Here is a 12719-nt window from a genome sequence, read left to right as displayed (position 1 = left end):
GCAGCACACAGCTTTACATACTAACAAGTCACTCTGGCGTCAGTCCTGAGAATCCTTCTGGTTCTCAAAAACTTCAGTTTACCCAAAAGGGTATGAAGTATTTGGGGGCCACTTTTGATCAATATCCTATGGTTTGGATTGTAGGACAGAAAACATGTCTCATAATACTTTCCAGCTTCCATTTCTGCCAGCCTGGCAAATAATTCTGTTAAGTGCTAACAGCCCACAAAATAATCCCACTGGTCCACTTGTTATGCACATACTTTCATTCAACCCTGCCCTATGCACTGTTATGAGACCAATCATACTGTGCAGGGTAGGCTTCCGGTCCATATGGTTCCTCTAACTATATGCTTCACAAACCATGCATGCAACACACATTTCACAAGACTAAGGGAACTTCCAGACCACGATTTTACCACATCATTGCCTTGCTGCATAGTGTCCCTTGTTTTCTGTTGCTTTTTCCATCTACAGTACAGGCTTAAGATATGTGTTAACAAAAAAACATACATAAAGGATGCTTAATTGGCAATTCTATTAGGGTAATTTTTATTTATTCTGCCCCCCCTTTAAAATATATATATAAAAAACATGCTGGACCACATTCTGGACGTATAAGGCAGAGTACACATTCCATTGCTTCTTGGAATGCATACACTTTTTCCTCCACAGCAGTTCTGTGACTGGCTTACAAGTTCTTTCCATTCTCAGAGAAAGGCACTATATATTTCCTTCAGGTCTGTACAATCCTCAAGAAATATTATGAGAAGTGGAAACTGAGGATCAGCCTAATGCTCAGTGCCTTTCTCTATTATGTTCCATATATAGAGATTCACTAATTTTTCTCCTCATGGGGAAATAGTGAAATGTTCCAACACACAATCTAGGGAAAGCTGCTCTATATGAACAGGCTCTGAGTATATGTGTCAACTCAATAATAATAATTATAATATTAATATAAATTATTTATATTTTCCCGCCTCTCCCAGATGGATCGAGGCAGGATTACAGTTCGCTAAAATATACATAAAACACATCGATAAAATAGAATAACAATTAATATTAAAACTAACTCATCAACAAGTGGCAGTACAATAGAGTTATACTACAATCAGGGGATGGGGGATCTCTTATACAAGGTCAGGTAGGTAAGTTTGCCAGAAAACCTCTGTCTTAAGTGCTCTCTTAAATGCCTCCTCTAGCCATCTCAAAGAATACTGTGCAATAATCACAGTCATTTCAATTAAAGATATAACTTGGCTGACCTAGGCTGAAACTCAAAGCTCCACTCTGTATCAATCAGATCTGTTCTGTGGTGCTCACACTTGTGCAGATGGAAAATGTAGTGATAAATAATGAGAGGTCAATGAGATAATGATGACACACACCAGTGTAGTTAGTGTATGTGTCCTAGTCACTTTGTTTTTGTAAAAGACTATCTGAGACTCCAGCACTAAGAAGTTTATCGCACCAGGGTTAAAACGTTCCCCAGTGCATTCTAACGTGCCCACGCGCAGGCACGCATGGAACGTGACGGGGACGCGAGGCAGCCAAGAACCCCATTTTACTGCACACTGGAACGCCGCCTTTGCCACCGGGCGTTCCACTCGCGTTCCCATTGAGTTCCAGGGGATGCCATTTCTGAGAACGCTTTAAAACATTGCAGAAGCCATCACCACCAACCGACTACCATTTTTTAGGCAAAAGCCCACCTTTCATTGTTGTTATTTTCACAAAGAATCATGACCCAATGTCTATTTTTCAGGTACATGGGGAAAAAATCATAAATTAACAGAAACCAAACCATCTTTCATAAAGAGATACTACATGGGGCTAACAGCCTTCACATCAGGGTAACTTTCAGAGTGAGAGAATGTCTTCAGCTAGTCAACACCGGGGTGAGGAAAGTAGAAGCAATATGTTGGTAGAGGGAAAATGAATTTGCTACCTTGCATCCCACTGAGCTAGCCTGCTGTCCTCAGATGCAGCAGAGGGCTCTCCCTCCATCACAATGAAAGGAATATTTAACTGTAGATCCACTTGGCTTCTGTATATTAAACTGTGGTGCAGATTTTGTCTGTCTCAAACAGCCAAATACTGGGAGCCATCTCTGCTTCCCAATCAGAGTTCCAATTCTCATTCTATTTGTCTCTGAGTCACCCATGCTTCTTCATCACTGAATGACTATGGCATCAAATGACAACTCAATGATTCCATGTGTAAAATCAGGGGAGGGAATCACATGGTCTTCAAGATGTTGTTGGACTGCAAATCCGAGCAGCCCTTGCCAACCTAGCTGATGGTGAACAATGCTGTGAGAGTGCTTGTATCACCTGAAACAAAAAACTTTGTTCCCAATTGTGTCAGTTCCTAAACCCAGCTGCAAGTATGCAATGATAAACTTTCACATTATGAGTAAAACTTTGTTATGTTCTTAGTCTAAGAGTGAACTTAAGAGAGATGAGAAAACAGAAAGAGGACTCTCCCATCAATAGCAGTGTTGCCTTTAGTACAAGACCTTTTTTCTTGAGCAGGGGTGGGAATCATTTGTCAGACTGCAACTCCCATCGTTCCTCACTACTGGTTGTGCTGGATAGGGCTGATCAGTCTAACTCTGTCTGAGGGGCTGCAATGAGCTCTTACAACAAAGACACAATAGGCTGACATGAACAAGTGGGCTGTGCAGGAGCTCCTACTGATCATTCCAGCATTTCCACAGAACTTTTCACCTTTAATCATGATATCCTACTACAGCAATAGGAAGCTATGAACAAAAGATAATAAAAGGCTCTCTAGATAAGGAAAGAAAGAGAACGGATTTCAGGTGGTTGAGTAGAGAGGAGGAACAGATGTTGTGCTTTCCTGTTCATTGTGGTAAAGTATTGTTAATGAAATTATCTGAAATTATAATATACAGTATTTCATACTTTTAGTCAAACTCAAATAGGTCTGGAAGCTCTCAGAGACTCACTCCCTTCTTCTCAACAGCATAACATGTCCTCCCTCCCCCCCTTTTTTTCCAGCCTCCACTCTTTACTCCCTTTCCCATCTGTTTGCAAATGTTCACATGTTGATTGTGATAGGAATTATCCCTTCAGGAGATTTCTAACTACCCTTACACCATCCATATTATCCACTATCAGGGAAACCTTAGTTGGACTGATGGGTATTGCAGTCCAACAACTTCCTGCACTAAAACCTTGTCACAGTGAATCCCTCCCCCCACCAATCAGAGGAAAACTGAGTTTCCAAAACGGTTGCTTCATGAATGGAAGTTTGTTCCCTTTCTTTCTCCTCACCCACGCATGCATATGCATTCTTTCTCTTCCATCTCCAAATGTAGGACTGCACAGATAAGAACTCTGTAAGTAGTGGCACACCACAGTGGATCTCATTTCTTGCCCATCTTTTCTAAAAATGTCTCTGATCAAAGAACATGCCCAGATAGCTACAGGCAATAAAAATTCTGCATCTCTACAGAAGGACGCTCCCCATGACTCCACCTTATGTTAACTAGGTACTGCAGATGTCACCTGGAGGATATATAATCTGATATATCCAGGGTACTGAGTTATTGGCTTGAATTTCTCTCTCTGAGAGCTGCCCATCCCTTGTAGGGATTATTTCCCCTTGTGAAAGAAACTTCCCTTGATCTTTGTGAGGCTGGCAAAGAGGCAAGATTGTCCTAATAATTCTACTCAGCCCCAGGACCAAGGCATTTCCCTTACCTGCACATTCCTTTGATGAGTTACATAAAGTTTTAGCTAGCTAATTATATGTTCATTTAATTTTAGACACTATTTTAGAATTTCTCTAATTGTTTCCATCATAAATATACTGAATTAAAAAGTGGACTTATTCCAGGGTTGTTTTTTTTTTGCATAGTGTGAAACAGAATTTGAAAATAGTTTCTGGCGGGTTTTGGGGGCTATGAGGCTGTGCTCTAGAAGAGTTTATTCCTGACGTTTTGCAAATAAAATCATCCAGGGTGAGGGGTTTTTCCCCCCAGAAGATAATGGATCATTAAGTAACTAGACATCCTGAGGTCTTGTCATTCAACAACAGAACAATATACAGATTAACATGTAAATCGCTTTCTCTCAACCAACAGTATATATACCCCACTCTCTTCCATGCCTACATTCTCTGAAGATGCCAATCACAGCTGTTGGCAAAACGTCAGGAATAAACAATTCTAGAACATGGCCTCATAGCCTGAAAGACCCCCCCCCCAAAAAACCTTATAGATGATGGACATGAAAGCCCTAGAACTTGAAAAAATTACCGGTTTGGAACTACAGCTCCCAGGATTCCATGGCTAGGGGATACTGGCAGTTGTAGTCCAGAAAAGCTCTGCTCAGAAGCTTGGTCTCAAACATGCACTGGACTGCTTAGCAAGCACACAAAGGAGTTTGAAGAACACTCCAATAAAGGGAACATATCCTTCTTCACATGTATAAGCCTGTATTCTCATATATGCAACTAAGAGTTATTATTAATAACATGCAAATGTTGCTGGCAGGATATCTAGAGGGTATGAAAATGGATGTGTCATGCATCCTGTCCTACCCTACAATTTGGAAGTACAGACATACAATGTCACATTCTGCTTGGAATATGTCATATATTGCACTTTTCTGTACAATCATATATTCAGGAATGGTCAACAGGTATTACATGGGTGAGCAATAGCTGATTTGCATTTAGAAACTCCTCACAGTCAGAAACATAAGGTATGTACACCAAATTAACTTCATGTGCCACCATGATCTAGAAAAGTATCCTTTAAATCCCTCTGAATCACTGGGCAATATTCACAGTATTTATACGAAAAGGATTTGAAGTATAACAATTCAGCTCAAAGTAACAGGATTAAAAGCAAGCAATCCAAATATTTACAAATTCAAATACATCCAATATTGGACAGTGCAGTGAAATACACATTTATATATCACCAGGAATTCACTAAGCAATACATTCTTAGGCAGCAAAGTAGGTCTTTGTAAACAACCTTTCGATAAAGAGTGGTTGGGACTGAAAAAAAAGTGATGGTGGAAGCCACTATAACTATGTAATTTTTAAAACATGGGCACGTAACTGGTGGTCCTCCAGATGTCATTTGGCTGTACCACCAGTGAGCTCTAGATGACATAGCCAATAGTGAAGGATGACTGGAGCTGCAATCCGACAACAACCGGAGAGCCACAAGTTGCCTGCTTCCATTTCAAAGCATATTACATGTGTGACTTTTAAAGTGTAGATAATTCTATATTTTAATGCTTTAGAGACTGGGGTTTGAATCTCCACTCAGCCATGAAACTCCTTGGGCATGTCATATGTTCTCAACTTCAGGGGAAGGCAATGGCAATCCTCCTCTGAACAAATCATGCCAAGAAAACCCTGTGATAGGGTCACCTTTGGGTTGCAGTAGTAGTAGTAGTAGTAGTAGTAGTAATAATAATAATAATAATAATAATAATAATAATAAATTTTATTTATATGCCGCTTTTCCAAAAGATCAAAGCGGTTTACACAGAATTAAAACCAGTTACAAACACATCATAAAAATAGATAAAAACCAGTAACACAATAAGTAAGTTGGAATGACTTGAAGGCACACAACAACAACAGATAATTTTCTGTGGATTTTTATCCCTTCACTGCAGACAACCCAGCCCAATTTGTAGAACCAGAATTAAAAGCAGATCTACACCAGATATCTAAATCTTGACCTACTCATAATATAAGGAAGAGACTATGGGATTACAGCAGCAGGAATCTGAATCAGATGGCCAGTTTAGATAACACAGCAAAACAATCAAAGCTGGGAAGTCAAATCATTTCTAGAAGAATGGCACAAAAGCAGACACAAAACCTTGTTCTATCTTTCTATTCATCAAGATAAAATGACTACCTCCTTACTTCTTTGAATGACCAGGCAGCTCAGCACGACATACATATGAACAGCACAACCCTAATCATGTTTTGTTGCTGTTGTCATATGCTTCCAAGGCATTGTTGAGTTATGGCAGCTCTAAGATGATTCTATCATAGTGTTTTCTTGGCAAGTTTCTTTAGAGGGGGGTTTCCACTGCCATCTTCTGAGCCTGAGAGAGTGTGATTTATCCAAGGTTAGTCAGTGGGGTTTTATGTTTGAGCAGGGAATTGAAACCTGATCTCCAGGGTCATAGTCCAACACTCAAAACACTACACCACTGAGACCAAGTACAGTGGTCCCTTGTTGTCCGCTGGGGTTTAGTTCCAGGAATCCCCATGAATAACAAAATCTGTGTTTCTCAAGTCCCATTAAATACAATGGCATAGCAAAATGATGTCCCTTATATAAAATGGGAAAATCAAGGTTTGATACTTCAAATTTATACTTTTTTTGAATATTTTCAAGCCGTGGATGCTTGAATTCGTGTATAAAAAATTCATGGATAAGGAGGGCAAATTGTAGAATCATAGAATCGTAGAGTTGGAAGAGACCACAAGGGCCATCCAGTCCAACCCCCTGTCATGCAGGAACTCACAATCAAGGAATCCCCAACAGATGGCCATCCAGCCTCTGCTTAAAGACTTCCATGGAAGGAGACTCCACCACTAACCAAGGGAGTTTGTTCCACTTTTGAACAGCCCTTACTGTCAGGCAGTTCCTCCTAATGTTGAGGTGGAATCTCTTTTCCTGTAGCTTGCATTCATTGCTCTGGGTCCTAGTCTCTGGAGCAGCGGAAAACAAGTTAGCTCCCTCCTCAATTCAACACCCCTTCAAGTATTTAAACAGGGCTATCATATCACCTCTTAACCTTCTCTTCTCCAAGCTAAACATCCCCAGCTCCCTAAGTCATTCCTCATAGGACATGGTTTCCAGACCCTTCACCATTTTTGTCGCCCTCCTTTGGACATGCTCCAGTTTCTCAATGTCCTTTTTGAATTGTGGTGCCCAAATCTTGACACAGAATTCCAGGTCGGGCCTGACCAAAGCAGAATACTGTGGCACTATTCATTCTCTTGATCTAGACACTATACTTTTATTGATTCAGCCTAAAATTGCATTGGCCTTTTTAGCTGCTGCATTACACTGTTGACTCATGTTAAACTTGTGGTCTACTTGGACTCCTAGATCCCTTTCACATGTAGTCTCGTTCAGCCAGGTGTCCCCTATCCTATATCTGTGCATTTCGTTTTTTTGTCCTAAATGCAGTACATTATATTTCTCCATGTTGAATTTCATCTGACCCAGCTTTCTAGTCTATTCAGGTCTTTTTGAAGTTTGATCCTGTCCTCTGGGGTGTTAGCTACTCCTCCTAATTTGGTGCCATCTGCAAATTTCATAAGTATGCCCCTAATTCTGTCTTCCATAAAGATGTTGAATAGCACTGGGCCCAGGACAGAACCCTGTGGCACCTCACTTGTCACTTCTCTCAACGATGAAAAGAAGCCATTGTTGAGCACCTTTTGGGTTCAGCCGGTCAACTAATTACAAATCCATGTAACAGTTACGTTATCTAGCCCACATTTTAACAGCTTGTTTGCATGAATGTCATGGGGAACCTTGTCAAAGGCCTTACTGAAATCAAGATATACTATACAGTATCCACAGCATTCCCTTCATCTAACAAGCTGGTAATTTTATCAAAAAGAGATCAGATTTGTCTGGCAATGACTTGTTTCTCTGAAACCCGTGTTGACTCTTTGTGATTATGGCATTGCTTTCTAGATGTTCACAGACTCTCTGTTTAATGATCTGCTCCAGAATCTTTCCTGGTATTGATGTCAGACTAACTGGACGATAATTGTTGGGATCCTGTTTTTTCCCCTTTTTGAAGATGGGGGACAATGTTTGCCCTCCTCCAGTCTGCTGGGACTCATCCTGTTCTCCACAAGTTCTCAAAGATTATAGCCAATGGCTCTGATATTACATTTGCCAGTTCTACACCCTTGGGTGTAGTTCATCTGGTCCTGGAGACTTATATCCATTTAAATTAACCAGGTATTCCTGTACTATCTCTTTACTTATTCTGTGCTGAAATTCCCCTGCTCCATGATCCTCTGGGTGAGCACCCTTTGCCTTTCCTGAGAAGACTGAAGCAAATAAAGTGTTGAGTAATTTGAATAAAGTAGAGGGGGTGGGGGTGGGACTGCAGTTTAAGAGCACAGTCCTAAATGACGAAGGGTCACCTGAGCTGACCCTACAGAATGCAAACCCCTTCGCAGCCTAGGGATTTAAGGGCAATAATCAGTATTCCCTTCACCCTGACTTAAAACTGTGTCTGCATGATGAACTGGAGGTGGTTTTGAACTACTTTAACTTGGCTCCTTCCCTGCCCCATCCTTCTCCCATAAGATCTTAGCCAGCATGGCAGACTTGCCAGGAGATGACTCTGTTGGCAGATCTTTGAGACCAGCAACAGAAAAAGCCTGTGGTGGCAGAAAAGCACTTCTGCTGGCACAAGAGGCTTGTGCCCAACGTTAGCCCTCTATAGATAATGCATTTTTGGGTTAGGATTGCACAGCAAATACTTAGGCAAACAGCATGGAAGAGGAAGCAAGCACAAAGGACTATGTTCTTTACATCTAAATCTCTCCTCACTAGAGGAGTTAAAATGGGACAGAGTGGTCTCACAGAGCAGAGATAGGGAGATTAGTTTCTTTGCTCCACCACAACTCAAAGTTGTTTATCATTTGGTGTACTGGATTATGCCATTCAACAGGTGGCCTCGCTGGCTGGTTGTAGCTTATGAGCAGCAGTATTGCTACAGGGCATTAAATATGGTGAACATAGCAACTGGTTTTGGCACAGGGTGACCAGACATCTTCCACTCCCAGGACATGTCTTACATTTCAACCTTGTATCAGGTAGGAATTCCCAAATGTCTTCCATTTTCAGCATGACTAAAATGCCTGAATTTATATTTATATGAGTGTTTTTAGCTTTGATTTTGTAATATCCTACATCTTTCTTAAATGTCCTACATTTTACGGTGCCTTCTCCTCCTTTGCAGTCATGACATTCATCACCCTGGTTTGGCAACCTTCCTTCAAGCTAATGGAGGAAAATGTTTTTCAAAGCCAGGAGACCCCAGTGGAATGAATCTATGATGGTGGAGACCTTCCTAAGTATCCACACAGAAATATTTTTCAGACACAAGTCAGAATCCAGATAAATGTCCCAAAGAGATTCAGTTAGCAGTTGCCAGAAATTTGGGCCCCAGAGACTAACACCTCTGTGACATGACCTCCCCTGTGTGCAACAATACCCTTTCCTTTGTTTTTGTTGTGTTCCAAAGCAAGAAAACTGGAATACTGAAATCTGCGCAACTCAACCTCTAAGGCTCCTAAAATATCATTTTGCAAACTCCAAATTCTTTTTCCGCTCCAAGCCACAGGAACTCAACCCCAAGTTCTTCTGAGACCTGGGGTGTGGTTGGTGCAACATTCTCCAACCAACCAAGAAGGAAAGATGAGATCATGAGAGGCAGTCTGAAAAACACTGCCAGAGTCATCCATTTTAAAACATCCTTCTTTCTCACCAATATTTTTAGTTCCTTCTTCCACACCCAATCACACTCCCCCTCCCAAAAAAGCTGTCTTGGTTCCCAGGCTAAGATGCACAGCACTCTTCAGCATTTATTAACAGAAAAAATATATAGTGGATTAATTTTTAGCCAATTTGCTTTGGGGGGGAAACCCAACACCTTCAACAACTTCGTATCACACTAAAGTTTCTGCCCAAACAAACAAAACATCCCAAACCCTAAAAAAACAGTTGTTTTACCAGAAAGAAAAAACATGCTTCCTCCTGGTACATGAGTAATTTCTAGGGCAGAAATACATTCGAGATTAAAGTCATGTTTTAGATTTAGATTCTAGACTAAAACCATACTTTAGAATAAGATTCTAAATTAAACTCCTATTCTAGATGTAGATTCTCGAATAAAAACAATTTTAATCTAGAATTAAAATCCTATTTTACTCTAGAATATATTCTGGAGTAAAATCCTGTCAAAATACTAGATAAAAATACTGTTTTGAACATTCAAATGTGTTCTTCCAGAGAGGTGACAACAAATCACAAGAGTGTTTCTCTGCCTTAAAGCAGCCAAAGAAACGGTTTTTGTTCCCAGGGCCAAAATCCTTCCTGCTAACTTTAAAGCTGAAGTCGAACTTGGGGGAAAGAAAAACACAGAGAGCCAGACAAAACTTTCTACACAATATTTGTGTTTTCCTCTTTGTCTCCCTCCCTCCCCACCCAACGACTGTTTTAAAGGAAAGATAAAGTGGTGGCTTGGAAGGAGATGGATTTTCCAAGAAGGTGTCCAGTTCTCCCTTTTCCCTTCCTTCTCATGACCACGGTTCCTATGTAAAAACAGGATTTAATAACATCTGTGTGTGCAAGGAAGGGTGCCCTCTGACCCCAGCACCCATTTCATCCCAGGCAGGGATTTGGGCTTTGGGGGCAGAGGGTGCCATTCCTCTCCTGAGCGCAAAGGGAGACCAGAGTGCCAGGTGGGAAGGTGGCACAGCAGGGTGAACACATGCGTCCTCACCGCAAAAGAGGGCAAGGCGGTGCAAAATGGAGGACATCACAGAAAAATTGAGGACCTGACAGCATATAAAAGCGGGAACAAACCACATTCATATAAATGTTAAAGTCATGCTTCTTAGTGATGCTCCAAAGAGAGGACATTTGGGAATTCCTCCTGGACAGAAGGCTGAAATGGAGGGCAGGTCCTGGGGGGGACCTCTGAGCCTGAGCACCCTGCCTCCTCCTCCTCCTCCTCCTCCTCCTCCTTCTCCTCTTCTTCTTGGGCGGGAAGGAGAGGCTCCAGGGCTTTCCAGTCTTCGTTGTTTGGGTGGGAAAATGATGGATGATCCTGTGGCTCCAGGGTGAGCAGACATGTCCTCACCAGAAAGGAGGACATGAAAGAAAAATGGAGGACCTTCCAAAATCAAAGCTCAACACACTCATGCAAACGCATGCTTCTTGGTGATGCCCAAAATGGAGGAGGTTTTTTTCGAGGGGGATTCTTCCTGGTCAGAAGGCTGAAATGGAGGACAGGTCCTGGGAAAGGTGGACAGCTCAGGGTGCCCAAGTGTGTCCTCCTCATCCCAGCAAAGGAGAGGACAAGGCATGGTAAAATGGAGGACATTCCAGTAAAAGAGAGGACCTGACAAAAATCAAACCACTCATGCATGCTTCTTAGTGATGACCCAAAGGGAGGACATTTTGAGATTCCTTCTGGACAAGAAGGCTGGATGGAGGACAGGTCCGGGAAAGGAGGTCTTAGAGAGGCTCCAAATGGAGGACATCTTGGGCTTCCTCCTGGGCAGAAGTCTGGCCTGGAGGACAGGTCCTGAGAAAGGGGCTTTTAGTGAGGCCCAAAATGGACCTTCTCTTGCCCAGGCAGGCGCCCTCTCCTCCTCGCTGTGCCCCCATCCATCCCTGGGCAAGCACCCCATAAAAAGACACACAGAGAGGGGGGGGCTGACTCACCCAGAAGACGAAATTGAAGACGAAGAGGAGGTATTTGATGCACTTGGTGCAGCCTTCCACTCCCATGGCTGGCTCCGAGGATCTCTGGCCTGGTGGGCTCCGAGGGGACTCTTTGCAGGAGAGAGAGAGGGCTCCGGGGAGGATGGACGCAGAGAGAGACACAGAGAGACACAGGCAGCAGCAGCCTCCTCCTCGTCTCCCCCTTCGCCTCCTTCGCCTTCCCCCGCTATTTCCCCGCCCTCCTCCTCCTCCTCCTCCTCCTCCCAGAGAGAAGAGGAGGAGAGGATGGAGAGAAGAAAAGCACCGCCGCCTACAGGCAGGCGACACACACAATCCCACTCACTGCCGGGGATGGCTATTGGTTGTGTGTATCTGAGAGAGAGAATGTTATTGTTGTTGATGATGTTGATGTTATATATGCATGTGTGAGAGAGTCTGTGTGTCTCACAGTGAGTGTGTTCTGTGTGTGAGAGGTTGTGTGTATGTGAGAGAGGGTGAGTGAGTGAGTGTGTGTGTGTGTGTGAGAGAGAGAGGTGTATGAGAGAAGGTGTGTGTAACAGTATGTGTGTGTGTGGGTGAGTGTGTGAGAGAGTGAGTGTGTTTTGTGTGTGGGTGTGACAGAGAAGGTGTATGTGTGTGACAGTGTGTGTGTGTGTGTATGATTATTATTATTATTATTATTATTAACTTTTATTTATGAAGCACTGTAAATTTACACAGTGCTGTACATGCAATCTTTTTAATTGGACGGTTCCCTGCCCTCAGGCTTACAATCTAAAAAGACACGACACAAAAGGAGAAGGGAAAGGGGATGAGGGCCAACAGTTCTTCTCTACTTCTGAGGCCTGGACCAAGGCAGATGGATTGGAGGGAGGGAATCTTCTTCCAGGGAGGCCTGTTGGAGCTAGCCTGCCTCACTAGTAGGATAATACATATAAAATACATAGCAATACAGGAAATGATTCAATAAAACAGGCAACAAAAGTACATCAAATAGCAAGTGACAATTATGCAATGCCTGGGAAGGCTTCTCTGAACAGGATGGTCTTCAGCCTCATTTTGAAGCTGGTTAAGGAAGTGATGGCTCTTGCTCGCGGGGGAAGAAGGTTCCAGGAGTGAGGGGCAGCAAGTGAAAAGGGGCGAATCCGGGATGGGGCAGAGGAAATCCTGGGCTGAGACAGCAGACCTTGACTACCAGAACGGAGGGCCCTGGTGGGGA

The 12719-nt window shown here is 42.7% G+C and overlaps 1 protein-coding gene across 1 annotated transcript in view; it reads right to left on the bottom strand.

Annotated features, from left to right (window-relative positions):
* CD81 (CD81 molecule) overlaps window positions 1–11719 on the bottom strand; it is a 103916-nt gene extending 92197 nt beyond the window's left edge. Inside the window, exon 1 of the mRNA XM_042467400.1 lies at window positions 11501–11719. Coding sequence (XP_042323334.1) covers window positions 11501–11566 — 66 coding nt within the window. The 5' untranslated portion in view covers window positions 11567–11719. The remainder of the gene's footprint in view (window positions 1–11500) is intronic.
* Between the last annotated feature and the right edge of the window lie 1000 nt (window positions 11720–12719).

This window comes from Sceloporus undulatus, chromosome 1 (genome assembly GCF_019175285.1).
Source record: "Sceloporus undulatus isolate JIND9_A2432 ecotype Alabama chromosome 1, SceUnd_v1.1, whole genome shotgun sequence".
Taxonomy (NCBI): Eukaryota; Metazoa; Chordata; class Lepidosauria; order Squamata; family Phrynosomatidae; genus Sceloporus; species Sceloporus undulatus.
This window is presented reverse-complemented; position numbering and strand designations above follow the sequence as displayed.